At 40.9% G+C, this 22,406-nt stretch overlaps 1 protein-coding gene across 1 annotated transcript in view; it reads left to right on the top strand.

Moving 5' to 3' along the window:
• Positions 1-21,760, top strand: part of LOC126406584 (regulating synaptic membrane exocytosis protein 1-like) — a 131,064-nt gene extending 109,304 nt beyond the window's left edge. Inside the window, exons 24-35 of the mRNA XM_050070944.1 lie at positions 1,852-1,908; positions 2,207-2,272; positions 5,079-5,188; positions 7,170-7,288; positions 9,714-9,874; positions 10,005-10,219; positions 14,081-14,113; positions 15,361-15,526; positions 18,210-18,322; positions 18,595-18,696; positions 18,896-19,035; positions 19,292-21,760. Coding sequence (XP_049926901.1) covers positions 1,852-1,908; positions 2,207-2,272; positions 5,079-5,188; positions 7,170-7,288; positions 9,714-9,874; positions 10,005-10,219; positions 14,081-14,113; positions 15,361-15,526; positions 18,210-18,322; positions 18,595-18,696; positions 18,896-19,035; positions 19,292-19,510 — 1,501 coding nt within the window. The 3' untranslated portion in view covers positions 19,511-21,760. The remainder of the gene's footprint in view (positions 1-1,851; positions 1,909-2,206; positions 2,273-5,078; positions 5,189-7,169; positions 7,289-9,713; positions 9,875-10,004; positions 10,220-14,080; positions 14,114-15,360; positions 15,527-18,209; positions 18,323-18,594; positions 18,697-18,895; positions 19,036-19,291) is intronic.
• The last annotated feature ends 646 nt before the right edge of the window (positions 21,761-22,406 follow it).

The raw sequence follows: 22,406 nt of genomic DNA, 5'->3' as shown, positions 1-22,406 counted from the left end.
AAAAATATGGCTTGAAATTGGTCCAGTATTGACCGAGAGTGCTGCAGCTGGCAGCAGTGAAACATGCTGCAATGTTACCTCTAGGGGTTGGTGTACCATCACTTTACGTCCACTAAAAGAGCTTGTTTTTGCCACTGCAGGCTCACACTGTTTTTATAAGTATCTGACAAAATTATGGAAAGGACCCTACAGAGATGAACCTTTTTGTTAAAGTGGAAGATCATTTTTGTTTAACCAGAAACTGTAATAAACAGTAATTTTAGGGTGTATATAGCCAGCATATTTTCTCATGTTACTGGTGAATTTAGGGTTTATTTCAAGCAAACCTGAGTCTAAATGGAGTTTAGTGAGGTGGCGATAGCAACTTCGGATCTGTTTCTGGTTAAGCAAAAAGGATTTTACTCTTTAACAAAAAGGTTCATCTCTGTAGGGTCCTTTCCATAATTTTGTCAGACACTTAGAATAATAATCTAACAGCCTGTCAGTGGCGAATACAAGCATTTAAATGAACAGAAATTAACGATGCACAGTTTCCCATTAATGTTACATTGCAGCCTGTTTCACAGCTGCTGGTTGCAGGATAAAATTGTTGTTTCCATCGGTCACTTAGACACAAAAGTGTGAAAATAGATTCTTGGTTAACAATATCAAAGTTGCCCTTCAAATTATTGTAATTTAACATTTTTTGGAAATATACTTATTCATTTGCTAAGAGTTAGATGAGAAGATCCATACCGCCCTCATATTTGTCCAGTGAAGATATAGTTACTGCCTGGTAGTTAGCTTAGCTTAGCATAAGGACTTGAAACGGGGGTAACATGAGCCATGCTCTGTCCAAAGGTATGATGAATAAATGAGACATGTTCGTCAGTGAACTTTAGAGGTACTGTTCGGTGGATTTTGTTACCTGTTGTTACCTATTTCAAGGTGTTATGCCAGGCTAGGCTAATATCTCTTAGCTTTAGTTTCATAATTAACCCAGATATGAGTGTGTTATCAATCTTCTCATCTAACTCTTGATAAAAAAAAAAAAAAGCAAATATATATCCCATATTGTTAAACTAGTACTTTAAACTTGCTTATACCTTTTAATGTGAGCCCTTTTATTTTTTCCTCAAAACCAGTAATAGTTGCAGTTGCAACTGCAGTTTTTTTTTAACAAATACAAGATAAAATCACAAGCTATTCTTGTCATTTTTTGCAATTTAGCCTCTTAACGCTAAGCCCAAACTCCTGAATTGTGGTCAGTGAGCTGGACACAGTGAGAGTGAACATGATGGACAATGTAGAACTTGTCAATATAAGTCAGAGTGTCCCGTAGGAATAGACAAGTTCTAATTTGTTTCATGCTGTCTCACTCACATTGTGTGAAGGGTTGCTTGTATGGGTTTTCAGCTTGTGGGTGGTGTTTTTCTGATTTGTAATTTTGTTGCCAAGAGCTGTAGCGATAGTTTTCGTCCCTGGTTGTGGTCGGTGTTGCTGAAGTTTTGTCCTCTTGCTTTTCTATCCTTCCTTCGCGGTTTTTTAGTGCCCAGTTTGTTCTCTTCTGAACTTAGTAGTTTGTAGTGGTTATGGTGTGAAATCTTGCCTCATTGATTTTGCTTCTTGCAGTCTTTCCAAGTGTACTTTTTGTTCTGGGAAATGCATCTGCAGCTTCTGTGTGCTCTCCTTCTTCGCTCAGTCTTTAAGAAGTCTCTCTTTTCCAAGGCTTAGCTCTCAGCAATAACTTAGAATTCATGATGTCCATAATTCATATCAGAAGTGTGACTGTGTGTGTTCGTGTGTGTGTGTGTGTGTGTGTGTGTGTCGGTGCATGTGTCATCCTTGTCATCTTCATGTCCATGAATGGAGAATATGGATGCTACTTCCTACTCAAGAGACTTTAATTCACCTCAGTACAAAGAAGAGGTACACACGCACACACACACTTATGTGCACACACACACAGGCACAGTTACAGATGAAGCAAGAGTGTGTGACACCCCTTATTCATATCACAATCACGCCATCCATCACAGCATGCCTCCTATTTCCTGTTTTCCAGATCATAAACTTATAAGGCCAATGACAGCCCCCTGACAGAGTCAGACTCCTTTAAATCTAAATGATGTATCCTCCATCATGCTCTCTTCCATCCTCTCATCCATCCATCCATATTTTTTTTTCTTTTGTGTATTGTTCCCCTCGCTCATCCACCATTCTCCAGGCAGCCTCGGACCCTGGAGACGCCTGAGTGTCACACTCTTGGCAGGAAGCTCTCTGACAGAGGCAGGTAAGGCATGTACTGTAGGCTCAGCACATGTCAAACTGTAGTATATGAGGTAATTGACAGGAGCTTGAAATGATACGACCAACTTCAAAATTCTCTTTAAAAAATATGTATTGCTGGTAGCTTTTCAAATCCACTCACCAGTTTGGAAGAAGCCATCTTTTCTTAGGTTAGTCTTAAGCTCTGTTCGCACAGGATTAACATTAGAGTGAGACGTGGGAAGTGATATAATGACTTTGCTCCTCTGTAATGTGACACATTGTTCTGGATGGCATTTTAACCACCCAGAAACCACAGGATATAGCTGTTAAAGACATGGACATTCAGCCTCCCCAGTGGGTGTGGGAGAGTTAAAGGAGAGTCGCAGAGGGAGAGATGTGAGATGTGATACTGTGTGACGTGAATTTGAGTTTCATACATGAAACACGTATTGATATTGTTCAGTGTGACTTAGGTTTTGTGAGGATTGTCTCTGATGTTCATAGCATCTAAAAATCCATATATCCACCTAGAAATCATAGAAAAATACACTTCAGTTTAAGTTTTAAGTCATTCAGTCGTAGTTGTATGTACAACCATAAATCCAGTCTGAATGGGGCTTTGGATTAAAGCAGACAGACACACAATAAACCATGGACTTGTTTTGATAGCTGAAAGGTAAACGTTTATTTGTATTTAATTAGCAGTTGGTGCCGGTTTTAAAAATGATTTTAAATGAGTTTATGTATCTTGAGGCATTTAATTCACATTAAGTTCATACCCAGATAAATTCAGCCAAATTACATCAGTGGTATAGTATACTGTAGGTGCTTTGTCTTAAAGCACAGGAACAGCTTAAAGGGACAGCTCACTCCAAAATCAAAAGTACATATTTTATCTCTGACCTGTTGCGCTATTAATCAGTCTAGATTTTTAATTTCTCTGCAGCCATGCTGGCAGCTCTTCTAATGTCACCATGATAACATGCACACAATGGCAATGCTAACATGCCTATGTGTAGGAGGTATAAAGTTTGAGCTGTTCGTAGGATGTTATTATACTAACATATGCTACTTATGGTAGCACTTAATACAAAGTACATTTAGGATGATTGGATGTAATTAGCTTTGAAAGTAGCTTACTGGACAAATTAAAAATTTGACTTGATGGTAGTGTTTCATGAAATGTTATGATAATTGATATTGTGGGGGACATAAATGTCTACCCAATCTAATAGCAATCCATCCAATAGATGTCAAGATATTTCACTTAAATGTCAGATGATTTGGATGATCTTTTTTTTAAATTTGTTTTCTGTTGCTTTTTTCTCTCCATTTTTCCTCGACCCCATCTTTCTTCTTATTTTCGTTCCTGCATGCTGCTGCTTCCACACTATGTTGCGGGGTTTGTATGGTACTCGTGTGACTGTGTGTATGTGTGTACCAGAATCATGCCCACCTCCATCTTAAGGGGCTCCAGAGGAAAGAAGGCCCCACTGCAGCCCCTTGGTAAGGGGATTCCCCTTGAAAGAGTGCCCCCCCCCCCCTATAACCCACTGACACAGAGGCAGATCACCTTTCATTTACTATAGTTACTGTGGTGGAGAGGGACAAGACAGGACTGCTCTCCCCCTCCCTTCATACGTTTACCTGTTTGTACGTGTGTGTTTGTGTGACCTGTCTTTGCCACATCACTGCCACAGACACCGCTGCTGTTGTGTGTTTGTGTGTTTATTGTCTTTGTGTTGTCTGTGTTGTGTGGACACAACGGTCAATGTTTAGTCATTTCTGCGCAGATGTGTAAATGTTGTGTTGAGTTTTTTTGGTAAGTGTTAAATGCCCATTTTTTCATATTTTTCGTCTGTTTCAGTATTTCTAAAGCAACAGCTGAAAATTATATTGGAATTATTACAGAACTTGTAGATTAGGCAGCAGTAATTTTATTTTATTATTATTTTCTATTATGAGTATAATGGCAGAGCGATGGCCAGTAAAATGATTAACGGACTTTTTTTTTTTTTTTCCCAGTAGAACTGTTGTTGTATCCATGTAAAATACAATGATATTCACATTTTTAGATATTTCATACTTAAGAGAATAATGAAAATATTATTTTGTGGAACATGCAATTGATCTGATTGGAGCAACGTCCCAAAAGAAATTGAAACAAAAAGATTTTCTGATAAACCCCTGTATTTTAGTGAGAATGGATTACAGTGAATGAATGTCTGCAGATATGGTGGGTTTTGTGCTTGAAGGCTTTCACCTTCGCTATGTGTTCTTTCACTGTCTAAACCTTTATTTGCTGCTCTTTCTGCAACAGGATCCCTCACTATCAGCTCCTGAACGAACTTCACTCTGCTTCACTTTGTGGATATGTTGTTGCTACTGATTTTTCACTAAACTATTGCTCTTCTTTCATTTTCACGACTGATGCTTTTCCTATAGCCACATTCTGTCACTTAATTTTTCATGCAATTGTGTTCTTTAGACACATCTTAAGACGAGAAATTTAAAAATGACAGCAGGTTTCCATTGGTCAGTTTTTGTTCCTTCAGGTGAATTTCAACCACTTTTAATGTCAAAATGATACCGACTGAATAGGAAAAACTCAAGAAATGTGAACTCCAACCAGCAAGTGACTGCTGCTGCAGTGTGCACCCTGGATCACAAACCATTTAAAAACTTTAATTTCACTTTCTCTCTTTTTGTATCCCCATTCTTTTTATCCTTGCTTTTGTTCATTCTTCTTCTCTCCCCTCTTTCCATCTCTCCCACCCTCTGGGTGTTTTCCTCTCTGTCTGCTTCACTGTCATGTTATTTTGTATTAGGGGCCACCTCCAAGGTGGTACGTCTCTTTCCTCCTCAGTGATGTCCTCCTCAGCTCGCAGAGTGAGGCAACTCCCACAGCTTCCCCCCAAGAGCAGTACCGTAGAACAAGGTATGTGCTAATGATTATGTGTGTGTAAAACTGAGTCACGTGTAAGTCAAGTGAGGGATAATTTGTACACTAACAGCATTGGCAAGTAACCGCCATGATGAGTTGTTTCCTGTGCTGATGCAGCACCATTCAGACATTGTTATTATCACAAACCCACATGCCTACATCTTCAGAACGCACATGCTTTATTGTTAAAAGGATACTCAACCATCTTTGGGTGATTAAGATATGGGTAGCATGTGTAAATGAACTCATTTTTGTATGTCCATTACCCCGGTCACAAAGAGTATGGATGCAGATTGAGAGAGAGAAAGAGATGCCCCTCTATTAAAGTCAGACCAAACATTAAAACTAGGTGGTCCTGATCAAATATAAACCAAGATTCTGTATTGCCTATTTCTCACCTAAAATGTCATCATATCATATTTTAGTGTACTGTTTGGCTGTAATATGAGAGTTTCTGAACAGGAAGTGGGTTGCATACTGTTTTCCTGTATTGTCAAAATGGAGGCTGAAAAAACTGAGATCAAACTGTAAAACTAAACAGTGCTGATCAAATATGAACCAATGTTGCATTGCCTATTTCTCACCTTTCAGAAACAAATTTTAAGTTACTATTTAACTGTAATTCAAGATCCTTTATTATCAGCTGGCCGCCATATTGTTGGTCAAGTGTGCATTTTGGTAGGTTTTCTACCTCTTGAGCAAATACAAAAGCAAATGGTCATTTAGGGCCAATTTCAAAAGCATTTCCATCTTTCTCCTGCATAGAGAGGCCAGTTTTATGATAAGACCATTGTTCCAGCAGTGAAATACTTCTGTAAGGGCAAAAATACATAAATCTTGGTTTAAGGAATCCTTTTTTTTTTTTTTGGATTCAAGCAGTCCAGCTAAGAGTTCGTAGGGCATTTCCTCCATCACTCTCTATGATTTGTAGCCTGGCATCACCAGACCAATTCGCAAATGTGAATTAGTCTGGAACCTCTTAGTTCCTATTCAGTTTCCAAGGGGCGTTATCAACGGCCGCAGATCAAAATGTCTTTGGACACAGTTGGATAGACCTATAACCAGTCAGAGCAACCCAACGCAACATAGCCCTGAGTGACGGACAAATGTAAACAGATGACAGAGTGCAGAGATGAGCTGTGATAGTGTAGCATCAATATATCTGTGAAAGAGTCTTACTGTTTTTCTTTTTTTCATTCAAATTTGGAAGTAGTACTTCAGAGGAAAGTTCTGCAGTCGTTGCTGCCATCTTGGTTGTTTTCATAATGCCTCAACTGCTCTCCTCTTTACTAAATAAGGTTTATATTCACCGTCATGTTCCCTGGCGTAAGAGTGCACAAGCCAAAAATGACATCATCACGGATTTTGCGTAATATGTGAAGGCTCCACATGTTGTCAATCATCCTATCAAATCCGCCACATATTAGATAAATGGCCCAGACGCATCTGACAGAGCAAATAAAGCATGAGCTTTGTGACTTCCTAAAGTATCTGTTGGTTGTCTGGCAACCTCACACTGCTGACAAGACTCCGGGAAGTCACCACTCTCTGCCAAAAATATTTTTTAGCCAAATAATCCCCTGTAAAACTACAAGTTGTTATCTTTTCATACGTCAGTAAAATTATAATGATGTTCAGTAAATTCTTACTCATAGGCTGCTCAGACAAGGATCTTGAGTGCATTTCCAAAGTTGAGTGGGACACTCTGAGGTTAATTAGTAAAGCAGAAAAATACAGACCTGTAACTGTTGCAGCTACTGAATCCACTGATATATTTGACCTGAACGACCAAGATTAATGAATACAGTCTTGATTTTTCATCCAAACTAAAAGGTGACATCAGTGTGTCCAGCTTTTTCAGGACTAAATTTTTAGGCTCTGCAAATAGGGTCACTTTGCAGTGTCTAAATAAGTGCAAGCTTATTGACTTTCTCGTATTGTGTGTGTGTGTGTGTGTGTGTGTGTGTGTGTGTAGCCCTGGTAGCAGAGGAGTGTGTTCGTCAGCTCCAGATGAGGGTTCATTCCAACCGGGTGTCAGCAGCCCCCACCTCCAGCCAACAGGACCTGGACCGAGCCCTCAAGAACAAACGGGAGGTGGGCCACCACTTCTTTCTTTTTTTTCTTTTTCTTGGCTTCATTTAGCCTGACAGTTCACTTTAAAACCAACTCATCAGGAGAATGGAGGGGGACAATACGTGATCCAGCCAGTGAGCATGGGCCATAATGTTGCTGAAGTGCATTGGAGTGAATTGCATTTACTGTCTAAGAAAGTAATAAATTATGTTACAGTAATGGTGAAGACCACTCAATAAAATGAATTGGTTCCAAGTGGGCAGTCACTCAAGAATGCACCGAACACCTCGAATACAGAAGTGTATAATCCATACTGGCTGGTTTTCCTGTCCCTAACTTACAGAGAACTGACAGTTTAATGGTGATAACCTGACTTTCACACATGCCCACATGCCAGTAGTTTCACTTTTTTGTATGCATAGTGTCAGTGCTGTCATGGTGATGCATTACACTGTCCCCCATCTGACTGAATGTAGAATGATTTAAATCTGACAGTATAGATCATCAGCACAAACTGACTAAAACATCTGAAAGTGTCAGAAACGCTATGGTACGGTTGAAATCATGTAGAAAGTAATAACACGCTATGAAGGCCCAATCATTTTGAGATTTATAATAGTTTTTACATGCTAATGTAAAATCTGAATTGTTAATGTGTGTATAACAGAAAGGGTTTGTCTTATATAAACTTCTGAAACATCTGTTTAAACTTAATATGTTGAAATGTTTTCTTTTCAAAGATGGGAATGTGAAACAGCAATGAAAGGAACTCTCCTTTAAAATTGATAATAATAATAATTAATAATAATAACAATACTCTGATAGGACTGAGGTGACTGTCTCATTACAGTCAGTTCAGGTTATGGGATTCCTACAGACCACCATTGTACTTAGACATGAAAATTGTTATTGTATTAATACATTGTACAATATATATGTAATACTTTGCATGTTAACTGGATTAGTAAGATTAGTATTGCAAAAAACACTATTCTGACAACGTTCAACACACCCTAGGAGGAACCAAAACAGGTGTTTTCACTTATTTGCCATGAGTCAGACAGACTGTGCTTGATTGACATCTCCCTGTGTCTCCTACTCAGTTCTTTTTAACAACAGACATTTTGAGTATGCATTGCAGGAAAATCACAGGTCTAACTGATGACATTAAGGCTGGCTCAGTTGGTTTAAATGTTGTAAAAGGTGGTGCTGGAGAGTCAGTTTCAACTTCATTTCCTGCAAAGACATGCCAAAACATCTGCCATGAATAAGACCTATCACTCACCTGTCAGTTACACCTCATTCCAATTAACAGATAGAGTTTTTTAATCTTGTGTGAGTAGACTTAAAATTAAGCAAGGCACTAATTTAATTTTGAATACGTAAAAACACCTGTGAGAGTGTGCAGGGCTTTTAAAGCCTTGAGCAACTATTAAACATTTAAGGTCTAGTGTGTAGGATTTAGTGGCACCTAGTGATGAGGTTGCAGATTGCAACCAACTGAAACTCCTCTGTGTGCTAAGTGTATAGGAGAACCATGGTGGCTGATGCAAAAACACGAATGGCCCTGTCAAGAGCCAGTGTTTGGTTTGTTGTTCTGCGCTACTGCAGAACAACATGGCAACCTCCGTGGGAGAGGACCCTTTCCATATGTAGATATCAAGGGCTCATTTTAGGGGGACGAAAACACAATGATTCTTAATTTCAGGTGATTATAAACTAATGAAAACATAGTGAATATTACATTCTGTTTCTGCCACTATATCATCCTTAATCCGACACCCTGAACCTTAAAAAAAACACAAGGACACATAAAATAATTTTGCAACATGGAAATTCCAGACTTGCAAACAGATTTTTCTCTCTGACGTTATGGGCTTATACAGTTGGTATGGCTGGTATGATTGTTAGCATTAAGTGCCTTACACAACCAGCAGACGTGGAACAACTTTAGCATTAATTTGCAGACGTGTTTCTTGCCATGTGACGAATGGTAGTCCAATATTCACTTTAGCTCTGTTTTGGTCTCCACCAACTTCTGAGGAAACTATCTGTCTCATTAGCTGCTAACTGCTCTACTATGTTCACCAGCTAGTCGCTAACTCTGGCTGAAAAAAGGCTGATGAGAGCACTGAGAATGAACTTAAACAGCACAGGTGTGGGTCACAAGCCATAACAATGAGCTGAAAGATGCTTCAATGCTCTGCAGGTAGCATAGGGAAGCTGCTGATCAAGTAATAATCATCTCTAGGTTCTTCACAATGAGCAACCTCTCTCAACCCCACACATTGGTATTTGATCCACTCTGGACATAGAAATGTTGACTGGTTCATCATTAGTACCTCTCCTGATAGTCTGATTATTGATCAATATAATCTCAATGAAGGCTTTTCAGTAACTAATGCTATATTTACTAGCAACATTTTGTGTATTGTGTTTCCTGTAGCTCTACAAGGACCAGAGGAGGAGCAGTGAGAACGTTTCCCATAAGTCCTCAGACAGTGATGGCAGCGACGTGTCAGCCATCTCTCGAACCAGCAGTGCCTCTCGCATCAGTAGCACCAGCTACATGTCCATCCAGTCAGAGAGACCCAGGGGACGCTTCAGGTTAAAAACACACACTCACTCATTTAGACACTAACTTTGCTTTTTTATTTTATTGGTCATGTTTGCTTGTGGAGTAAAGGAATTACGAAGTGACAAGAAATTAACTTTTTGGGTGACATTCGATGCTCAGCAGGGCCATGCGTGCAACGGGTCGCCACATGATGAAGAGCACCAGCGTGAGTGGTGAGATCTACGGCATGGAGCACGCCGATGGCAGCCAATCAGACACAGCGCTCGGGAGCCTGGGAAGCGGGATCAAGAAGCGACGCTCAAGCCTCAGCCAACGTGTTGTTGCCATCCTGCCATCCAGACGTAGCCGGAGTACCTCGCAACTCAGCCAGACAGGTCAGAGAGCAGTCTGATTGACAGTCTGAGAAATGATTACACAAACGCACAGAGAGAGAAAGAAAGAAAGACACAGATGTTATACAGCAGTAACAGGTCCACTTATCCTCCCTTGAACTACATGGCACCAACAACCATGCACTGACCCTCAGTGAAGAACTTTAAAGTTGCTGTGTGTATGATTTCATCAGAGAATTACTACCACAATAATTTTGAGACATTAGTGTAATTACTGTAAATAAATAATACCTACGCCAAGAAGATTGGCAGCCTCTAATGGCATCTAGTCTGTTTTATATTGTGTGGTAATTAATTCTTTGCCTTTGGAAGATGATGGACAAACTAAAAGGCTAATATAAAATGTCTATCAGTAAAGCTGAAGCAGCACATTATGATTAAAAGACACTTTTCTTAAAGCCACTGAATGCAGACATTTTTATGTGATTATAGAATCTTTCAAATTATTCTGATTACATTTTTGTTGGTAGACAAATGAGACAATCCCAGCTACAATGTCTTTTTTGATACTACCTTTCGTGGGGTGCCAAAGTCGGACATTTTCAAATAGTACACTTAGTGGCTTTAAAGAGTAACAAGCAGGCTAAAAAGGTTTCGCTGCCATCTCCAGTTAAAAGTTTCAAGTGTGTTGCACCCCAGTCACACCCATCAGTAATGCTGGTGTGGTCAATGGACAGTGGACATATTTGGACTGTGTGGTCACTATGGTGCACTGAAAGTACCATGAAATTTTGACCACACACGATGTGTTTGGGGGTAAATGTGAAATTTAAATTAGTATATAATTTTACAATGAAAACTACGGAAACCCTGAGAGGCAAGGAAAAATAATTGCGGGCGATGTGGCCAAAGGTTCATATCTCCCATAGGAGATATTATCACCTACATATGACATATTATCCCTTACATACTGTGCATACACCTGACAAACTTAACTGTTGGCAGATTTAACGCCCTCTGTGAGGCCAGATTAAGTATGTGAGTTAAACACCTCACATGCAGGTATCCCACTATTTGAATGGCAGCACCCATGTTAGAAGTGTTGTCTGTTACAACCCCAGTCCCCCATTGTCGTGCTGCATTTTACAGGAGGTCTGCAGTGTGTTTGCTCCAGTGTGACTTTCGTGTACTGCTCTAGTTTGCGTGAGACAGCAGTCGGCATTTCTCTGTGAGATGATGTGCCATTATAGTCACATATGAATCCACTGACCTCGGAGTCCAGGTGTCACAAGTTATTGCCACCCTTCCTGCTGTACTCAAAGATTCCTCAACTTTATGCTTCACTTCTCTGTAGAGCCTTGGTACGACTGTATCGGTGAAAAAATATTGGGGCAGAGTCACATACCTGGGTTCCAGTGTTTTTTAGGGCTTGGGGGGGGGTTCGGACCTAATTGCATTGCTGAGTTTTGCACAGCAGCGACCGGATCTTTGCTCTCAAACCACAAAAAAATGTGATGGCACAACAGTCTCCTTCAGTACATTATTCTATGCTTTCTTTTGATTTTCACATTGGCTAGTCATCCTGTTTAATTTGTCTTCTGATTAAATCGGAACCGTTGAAACAAGTTGTAGGAAGCCTCTGCAAGTAATTGGTTGCTGGCAGACACTCTGTGCTGCAATAAAATGGTTAATCAGCAGTGCCGTGCACTGTAGAGCCGATGCGCTGCTGGTTCTGCCGGCCTGAATAGAATATAATGTCTATAGCCTTACTGTTGTGTACAGCCTTTATAGACTGAGCTGAGTAGTGATGCGTGGGTCGACCCGTAACCCGCGGGACCCGCAAATGGACCTGCGGGTCGGGCAGCAGTGATCGTCTGTTAAATCGGTCTGTAAATGATATTTTGACATTATTGGCTATTACTGTCATGGCATCCGAAGGTACTGATGCGTTGAGCAGGTGACAGTCCGCGGTCGTTTTCAAAACACACTTGTGTCACGCACTCCAAAAGAAACTTGTTGAAACTTTAAACAATAATTTATTGTACAAAACGGGGGAAACAAACGTTGACAAAAACGGTTCCATAATTCATATTAAATTCAAAAGATAACGAAAAAACAGCTACAAGTTAGAGGGAATAGTGATAAAGTGGTAAAACTTGGCATTGATCCACAGCCTCAGACGGATGCGCTCAAGCCTGCCGTGCGCACAAGCTCCGTTGGTAGGCTATACTATATTTTCACATTTTTAACAATGCAATTTAAAAGTTTTGATTTTTATTGATAACCTACATTTACCAGCAACAAAAAGACTGCATTTAGCACCAAAAAAAATATGTAAAACAAAAAGAAAAAACAAAAGTAAATAAAAAAAACGAATATCGAATACCTACCCATAGAAACGAATATTCGAATATCCGAATATTTGGGTACAGCCCTAGTGTTTTTAGCATGTAACAAAAGCCTTTGTTTTAAACAATGCTGTATGGTCGCAGATCTTTGCACATGAAGTAGGTGATGGGATGTGATATTTTCTTAGCTCTCTCAGAGTTGGATTTAGCTTTGTCAAGCTAAGTGTGTCCAGTGTTGGTTGGTTTTTCGACGGAGCAGGTTTAGCATTAGCTTGGCCATCAGCGGCTAACGCAATCTCTGGGTGGTGGCGTGTGATGTGAGCCCTCATTTCTGTAGTATTTTATGAAATCCAAAATAAGTTGAGACGTTTGATTTAAACGCCGATGGCATGTTTCTGATTTCTTTCTCTGGCACCTCCATCTTTGTTTTGATGAACTTTCTGCCAAATGTCCCTGACTGAGACCTCTGCTGACCTCACCAGGAAAGAAAACATCAGCACCATCTAGTGGACCGAAAAAGCAATTGATTTTATTATTCTAGTACCATAAGTTGTATTAAAATGTGTATTTGCACATGGTACTTGGTGTCCATGTATTGATACAATATTGCCATACAAAATATCGCGATACTATGCTGTATCGATTTTTTTTCCACCACCTCGATGGGATGCAACCTCCTATATATGGGATGGTATCTCCTACAGACAGGATGTTGTCTCCCTTGTACGAGATATGATCTCCTACGTTAGGGGTGTTGTCCTCTACGTAGACGATATACTTTTAGGCCTGAGTAGGTTGTTTTGAGAATAAGGAAGCCGTGCAGAATGAATTGCTTAGTGCACAATACAAAGGGCTTAAAAACTTCAGCCAGATATAGCATAAACAGAAGGTTTTGCCTTCTCAGTTAACTAATGAAAAGTTTCCACTATAAAACATAAAGGAACTGTGCCGTGGTGCCACCAGCCCTAAACATCTAGTTTCCCACACTAACACAAAACCCTGATTAGCCTACCGCATGCACTTCAAATATCAGCCAGCAGGTTAGGTTTTGCAAAGCTGTTGTTTCAGCACCAAGGATAGTGCTGCTGTCCATATTAGAGGAGGAGAGAGGAGCCAACATTGCCTGCAAAAAAAGAAAAAATTCACCCTGCCTTTTAGGGCCTCTATTGAAAACTCCACAGGGTACCTTTACTTTTATTGTAATTTCTTTAAACGTTAAATGTAGACTGGAGCTCAGCACCTGATTCCAGCTGCAGATACGGTTTCTTTGTCAAAGACATTGGCAATGAAACTCTTTTGCCTCCATGGAGAGACAGTGCAGAAATGCATCATGGGTGCATTTATAAATGGATTTGGTGCATCTTTAGCTATACAGAGGACAAAAAGACAAAAACACACACTCACATACTGTGAATACACACTTAAATGCAGATAGACACCTAGGTCACACTGTTAATACACAAATAGATAATTTTACCAGTGTATCCAGTGTTGCTGTTGTTTCTGATTATGTTGTTGTTTATTGGCTTTGTTGTTGTTGTGTGTGTTATTTCAGAGGCGGCGGGTAAGGCGGCGGACAGACAGAAAGGTAAAGCAATAGTTAGACAGACAGACAGTTTGAAAGGAAGGCAGTCAGACACTGTAAGACAGGTAGAAAGGTTAGCTGTACTTTACTTAAGGTGATGCTTCTGAGTATTTATAGGTGCCATAGAGTTACATTGTTGGTGCATGATAAACCAAGCATGGTATTATATTATATAGTATTATATTACATAGCAGGATTAAATAAATTAGGTAACAGTTGTTAACTGTAACTTCTCTGATGTTTTTCTAATTACATTGAGATATACTGAAAAATAAGTGATTTAATGAAGCATCACAATACACTTTAAAGGGTTTTAAGAGATGCAGATGAAATAGACCAAACCCAGGAAGACAGGGAGTCATAGGAAGAGAGAATGATAGCAAGGGAGAGTTGTAGAATAGCTCTGTTAGGTAGACAAAAGTTCCCAGCACCTCCAGCCCCTCCTGAACTCTGTCTCCGGCACGCTTCCTTACTCCACCCTCCTCTGTCACCATTGTGTTCAGCTCTTCAAGAAGCCTGACTGAAGCAAAAATATTTGTCTCAATTGTCTGATTGTTGCAACGTAAGAGCAGGATCTGCATTTTCACATTCACTGCTTTCATTTCACGAACAAAAAGAAACCAAATCTGAAACACTGCTATTCTTTTCGGGTGGACTGAAAGGAAGTCATGTGTTTACGATGAAAAGAGCAGGCTTTAAATAAGATTTGAACTCCCCCTTTAAGTGCAGCTATGCACTGTATGATTTCTTCAACCCTCCGAGCTTTACCTTTACATCCCTGCCGAACATTCAAGATTGGGGTGGATTGACTAAGCCATGCTGTCTTCCTGCAGTGACCTCATCACCAAAATAACAAGACATATTAATTCCTATTTTTACAATATTAGAAGTGATTTTCTACACAAAACCTTTTTTTCTAGCATCCCGAAGATTGCTATATATTTTTCTTTTTATATTTTTAGATATCATTTATGGATTTTTTATCTTCTACTTTTTTATATCCATGTTTTGAGATGCTGCTGAGGTCACCATGGAATATTAATTTGCATGGGATGGCCTGCATATTGATGAACCTCAGGCCTAAAGTTATCAGGCTTTTCAGAGTTACTACCTTGAACTGATGCAAAACGTAGTGCAGTTGCACTTTGAATTATGGGTACATGAGATGCCTGATAACTGGTAACAGTTTTGGTTAAGGTGGCACATAATAAGTTTAATAGTTTAACGCCTCTTTTCTGTGTTTGCCGCAGAAGCATCAGCAGGTAAAAAGTCGGGTAAGGGTGGCAGCAGCAGCATCCAGAGGAGCGTGGAGACGGGCATGGCAGTGGAGTACCCACGAGGAGGGTCGGCCATGAATCGGCAGGCCAGCAGAGAGTCGACTGATGGCAGCATGAACAGCTACAGCTCTGAGGGGAAGTACGTACACACTAGAGGATAGGCCTATATGTGAACACAGAGTGCATTTTACATAGAATATATGAGGAGGGTACTTCAGCACACTGTGAGAACTACACAAAGAAATTGTCTTGAGATGGTGAGTCTACTAAGCTAACAGCTAAGATGGCATTTTAGCAACTTTAACAACATAGGAAAACACGAACTTGACAAAAGCCTGTATACAGTCGAAAGGTACTCTCAGGAAGGATTGGAGTGGTGCTTGTGCATTGAAACTCTGTCCTTGGTACCATTATGATAAGTTCAAAGAGGATATGATGACGTCTTAAATTCAGAGTCAAGATAGTCTTTCAGAAGCTACAATTCTAAGCCAATCTGACAGAGTTGACTCTTCATGTTGAGCTTCTGTCTTCATCTGGAGGTACGGTCCAGACTGAAATATCTCAGAAACAATGAATTACCATGCAATTCAGTACTCACATTAATGTCCCATTAGAGACAGTTTTTAATGTATCCAGTCGTTTAGTTTAAGGCCAAATGCCCGTAAAACCAATAGCATCCCATCAGCCTCACCTGTCTCTTTTGTTTAGCGCTAATTAGCAAATGTTCGCACGTTAACATGCTAAACCGAAATGTTTAATATGGTAAATATGACACATGCTTAAAGGAAATGACCACTTCAGAATGAAAATACAGACAGTACTTACTCACCCTCATGCCGACAAGAAGTCCAGTGTAGTTTTTTAATCCATAAAACTCATTCGGGGTATCGAAGGATAACAGCTAGCCGGATTTTTCCATACACTTGAAGTGACTCATGAATAAGAACGTCTCTGAACGTTCTCGAGTCTCGCACAAGTTGCCATGTAAACACAGCACACCTGCAGGGCAGGCTAACTGACCACGGTTTTTTAATCCACAAAACTTGTTCTGGGTATCGGAGGATAACAGCTAGCCAGATTTTTCCATACACTTTAAGTGCATCGAACCCATGTCTAAAATCATTTTGAAAATGTAATAAAACTCTGCTAATGCATTTCAAAAATGTCAGAACAGCTCGTCCGTCTTAATCTAAGTGCCCTGAAGCTGCGGCATGCAAAATTGACTTGAAAAGACATAATTTACTCCACTTTTATAGCAGAATTTCTCACCGTGGTCAGTTAGCCTGCCCTGCAGGTGTGCTGTGTTTACATGGCAACTTGCGCGAGACTCGAGAACGTTCAGAGACGTTCTTATTCATGAGTCACTTCAAGTGTATGGAAAAATCCGGCTAGCTGTTATCCTTCGATACCCCGAATGAGTTTTATGGATTAAAAAACTACACTGGACTTCTTGTCGGCATGAGGGTGAGTAAGTACTGTCTGTATTTTCATTCTAAAGTGGCCATTTCCTTTAACATGAGAGTGTTTGCATTGCATTAGCATTAAGCTCAAAGCACTGCCAAATATAACCTCACAGAGCTGCTAGCATGGCTGTAGAACCCCTCTGATAGGGTTTCTATTTTAATCAATCACTCCAGCTGTCTACACAGACCACGTAACTGCACGACTTTCAACCGTGCTATACATGCTTTTATACATTATACATTAAAAGCCTATGCCGACTTAGACAGAGGATTGAAGCCGCTGCTACTGCTCACGGATGTATAAAGAGAACTGGATACGGTATAGCCAGTGTATCACCTTATTTTGAAAGTTGTTCCGTGGTGCATGAAGCAAAAAAAGTTTGAGTTCCCAAGTATCATGGGGTCCATAGATCAAGTGCACCAGAGGCTTCCACTGGCTTCCAGTTTAGCCCTTCACAAACTCCAATGAGGATGAAGTAATTTAATTGTGGGGCTTCTCTAGACTTTCAAAATGTTATCGGACCAAATGACTCAAATTCTGAAAGTGAAACAAGTCATTTCACAGTCTTAAAGTCTCTTGCACAGTGTAAATCTATGGGAAAAGGCTTTTCGGGCCCAGTGGCATTAAGTGATGAACCCGGAAGTTGAAATGCTACAATTTGGCCACGATATAAAATTGGCTTTAAAGGCCCAGACACACTAAACCAACCTCAGAGAAGTAGCGGTGACGAAGGCCCACTGCTGCGGTGCCTGATATTGCGGCCAAAAAAGTTGCACATGAGCACACCACAAAGACTACAGCTGACAGCTCACAGACAGCCGACTGTCGGCTTGGTGTGTCAGGGCCTTAAAACCCAGCGCTGCTTTTGGGGCATGCCTCTGCTCTGCTAACATGCTACTCATGCTAAGCCTCCTGTGCAGACGTGGTGTTATTCTTGTTAGACCTCGCTTATGCTAAATCTAGTATTTTTTGGGGGGTAAACAGAAATTTTGAGGAACAAGTCACTGCTGTGCTTTTATTACACCAGTAGGTGCCAGGCAGCAAATTGTGACAGCAAGGATCATAACCAATGATACGCAAAAAGAAGACTTTTTGGCTTTTTGGCTTTTTGGCTTCCATGTGCATGTTTGATTTGTTCACTCCAAAGTCCTGTTTCCTCTTAATACGGTTAGTATTAATATTGATTATAGAGACCCAAGCAGTTGAATATGCACTGTGCCATGGTATAACGTATAACAGTATAGTGTAGGGTGACAGTAACGTTTGTTTTCCCAAACTTATAATTGCATCTTATGGTATGTGTTTTAAGTGGTGTTGTAGGACCTTATGAATAATTAGCGTGTATGTGCCTGTGTCAGTCTGATCTTCTCAGGTATGCGGTTGGGTGCCGATAGTCAGTTCAGTGATTTCCTGGATGGTTTAGGCCCCGGTCAGCTGGTTGGTCGGCAAACACTGGCCACACCTGCCATGGGTGAGTGATGGCTCCATCAAATCCACTGCACATTCCATACCCAAAATTTCTATATTTGTAATGCAAAAATGAAACTACAAATAGTAGTTCTATTTCACATGTAAAAACAGAGGACTACCATTGTACTTGCTAAAGAAGAGCTAAAATGTGTATATGTATGTGTATATATTGAGATCAGGATCAAAACTTTTAAGTAGCTTTATGATAATCGTACAATAATTGGTGTAACTGTGGTTTGTATGTGTGTTTAATTATGTCTCCTACACAAACAGGTGATGTTCAGATCGGTTTGATGGATAAGAAAGGCCAGCTGGAGGTGGAGGTGATCAGGGCACGAGGCCTTACCCCCAAACCAGGCTCCAAATCCCTCCCAGGTAAAACACACACACAAACCTTAAATACAGCACGTCAAACTCAGCTCGACAAATCAACAAATATTCTACCTTTCTCATCTTCTTCCTTCTCCCTACTCCTTATGCTTTGCCTGTCTCCCTTTGTCATCTCCTCCATCATAATATCCACCCTCCCTTTCTCTCTTTTTACTCCCATTTAACTGCATCCCTCCATCCCCAGCTCCCTATGTCAAGGTGTACCTGCTGGATAATGGAACTTGTAAAGCCAAAAAGAAAACCAAGATTGCACGAAAGACCCTAGAGCCGCTCTACCAGCAGCACCTGCTTTTCGAGGAGAGTCCCCAGGGCAAGGTGCTTCAGGTAATCTTCTGTGTGTATGTTCAGTGTGTGTGTATGTGTGTGTGGGAGGTTGTACCCAGTAATACTTTGGTGTCAAATAGACTCAACGACCAACTGTCACTAACTTTGTAATGACAGTGTTAATGAAATAATTTAAATAGAAGGTTTGACTTAGACTTGTCGGAAAAGACTTTTGATTTGATCATCATAAATCATAATGTGCATGTCTTTCTCAGTGCCTCCTAGTTTAACTCATCTGTACCATCCTCTCCTCTAGGTGATAGTATGGGGCGACTATGGACGATTGGACCACAAATGTTTCATGGGTGTAGCACAGATCTTATTGGAGGAGCTGGACCTCTCGAGCACGGTGATTGGCTGGTACAAACTGTTTCCGCCGTCCTCATTGGTGGACCCTACATTAGCTCCGCTCACGCGGCTGGCGTCTCAGACGTCATTGGACAGCTCAGGACCGCCACCAGGCGTTCGGTCCTAGTGACCGAGTGACGACCGCAAATCCCCCAATATCCCTTAAATGACAAAATAATGGACCACAGCTACTGGACCAGAACTGAGCAGAGGGCGAGAACACGCCCCGAGGACGACAACGACAAGCCCTCGGTCAACCAATGAAAAGCCAGACGGAGCGACAGGGAACAAGAGAGAGAAAGATAGAGAGGGAGAGACAGAACTAGCCAATCAAAGCTTAGCTGGAGTCTGACAATCACGTCTCACGCCTTCCCTCTTCCTCCTCCGTATGCCTTTTTGTTTTCAAAGCTTTGCTTTCTTTGTTTTGTCCTCTGAGCTGCAGCAGTGGAGGTTTCTGTCCAAAATTCTTCACTCCTCGCTACTGTTTTTCTTTCTTTCTTTTCTCCCTACCTCCTTGTTCAGCCCCTATCAGAGCACCCGATCAAAGTGGAGTTCTCCACTCAGTAGCCCTCCAGCCAATCAGAGTAGAGATTGCTGCTAGGCCACAAGGACGAGTGGTGTAAACAATGTGTGGGAGTTAGTGAGTAGCAAACTGAGGCATCTTCATTCAGCTGTACTGTCACATAGAGGTTGGCTGTTGTGTCTGTTACCATAGTAACAGCGTGGTCGTAAATGAGCACGAGGGGCAGCGGTTTGGCACGGTTTGGCAATCTCTCGATGAAGGGAGCCTGCAAGCGCAAGTGCACATTCTTAGCCTTGATGTGAAATATGAAAGCAAGCACAAGGAAAGCTTGACTCCTTTATTAAGACAAAGGAAAATAAAAGTTTTGCTGTTCGTCTAAACAAAAAGGAAAGAAAATAGAGGCCAAATTGACTATTTGCTTTTATTTTTTTCATTCAGAATCATTTTTTCTGTCTTTGTTTTGCCTAGAGTTCAGAATGGTACCATAAGGTGCAGACTCCCTCTGTGTATGTTTGGTTTTCGAGCGACGGTGCGCCAAAGGCCGACGACAAAGGTCAGGTCACATTCGCCCGAACACCCTTTGCCCAACCCTCACCCCCACCCCCGGTCTCCTCCCCTTCCCGACCCCTCAAACTCCCCCTGTAGGAGGGAGCAGCATGACTCGGGGACGCCCCGCCCCGGCCCCAAGCTGCATGCACGTTTCTTTTGTTCCGTTTGTTTCGTTTTTTGTTTTGTTCTCTACTTTTTTGTAAAATAGAAGACGAGACAAATTAAACGAACAATTCTCAAAAAAACGAAAACAGAAAAAAAGACTAGACTATGTGTGTTAGTTCCACATACTTTTAGGCCAGCTTGTATGTTGCATGTTCTTGTACAGTTTGCTCGTACTGAATATGAATACAAACCGAGAAAAGCCAAGCCATCCCCGCCCCCTAACAGGAGCAAACCAACAGGGGGGGGAATCAAACTCCGCCCAGGCCACGCCTTCCACTCTGGGTCTAAATATCCATATTAGGAAGTCTCCGAAAAAAAAAAATCTCTTTGTTTCAGTTTTTTCTTTGAACCCTTTGACAAACAGTGCTGTTCTGTAGTACTGAGCATACTCGAGCCCCTGGCGTATCTGAGGGTGTAGGTGTCTAAACTGTAGTTTACGACAGTCGGGGCTAGAGACAGAGATAGAGAATGTGTGTATAACAGCTAAATGTATATGAAGTATAATTATGAGTTTGACAGAAGTTTTAAAGATATAGATATATGAATATAAAAAGAGTGTATCTGACTGTACACCCGTCACTGACACACACACACGCACACCTTGTACATACAAACCAGGATGAGCGGCTTGAACTTAAGTTATGAACAAACAAAACATCGCTGACACACAAACATTCCTGGTCTCGTTGAAGGGAATTTGCGTCCTGTGGATGTGCTCGAGCCGCTGAGCGGCGCTGAGCCACAAGGGGGCGATAATAGGCCTTTATTTTTGTCCCAGTTGCAGAAAAACAAGCAGAACCAATTGGAGCAAAGTTTACTTTCTTCTCCTTAAATCCCCCTTTCCCTTGTTTATTACTATTGGTTTGGACTGGACTTCTAAAGCCAATGAGAAATCTGATTTTGCAGACATATTTTGCGGATGTTTCTGTTGAAACCCTTGGCGGTGTGGCCGACTGCCCTTTCCTTTGTCAGTATTACTCCAGGAATACTGATTGTTTACAGCCCATGGCTCCCCACTCCCAAACCACGATTTTAGACGAAAGACTAAGTATTCACTGCAACAGTTCTTGTTTGTATAACAGATGTGGCTCTACTGATGTGTATGTTTTATATTCAAGAGTTCATTTTTATTATTTACAAATAAAAGACTGTGTGGAAGAAGATCATGGCTTTTTCGAATGGAGTGGTCTCAAATTATTGTGGTGCTTGTGACCTCAGAGCTGTATTGACATGTGAATGTGATGTGTTATTTTTCACTGTTGCACATAAACAGAAAAAGCCTGAACAATGCAAGGTAAACCTTTTACCTTTATATAAAATAAGCACTTGCCATATTCCAGCTTTTTCTTGGATCCATCACCTTGAAGAATGAAGTTAAGAGACGAGCTGCTGTGAAAGACGGTTAGTAAAAAATCCTGCCTTGTCCCACCAATGAAGCCTGTTAAAAATAGTTCTGTGTCCATGGGATTAGCGTGTTAGCAGGCCAAAATATTGTGGCTGAACCCCACATGTACAAGTCATAAGCAAGTCCCAAGTCAAAACCTTGAAATCTCAAGCAAGTTCTAAGTTACTGTGGTGAGAATTAAGCAAGTCAACTTGAATCCCTGCAATAAGTCAAACAAGGCAAGTGAAGTCATTGCTCAGGTCAAGCTAGTCACTAGTCAGGTCATATGAAATTATGTTGATCTGGTCTGACGTTAGCTTTCTAGCTAGCAAATAATATACAGTCTATGGTAATATATGGGCTACCTTTCTAGCTAACGTCTGACTAACACTGACAAAAGAC

The sequence above is a fragment of the Epinephelus moara genome, chromosome 19 (genome assembly GCF_006386435.1).
Source record: "Epinephelus moara isolate mb chromosome 19, YSFRI_EMoa_1.0, whole genome shotgun sequence".
NCBI classification, from domain to species: domain Eukaryota; kingdom Metazoa; phylum Chordata; class Actinopteri; order Perciformes; family Serranidae; genus Epinephelus; species Epinephelus moara.
This window is presented reverse-complemented; position numbering and strand designations above follow the sequence as displayed.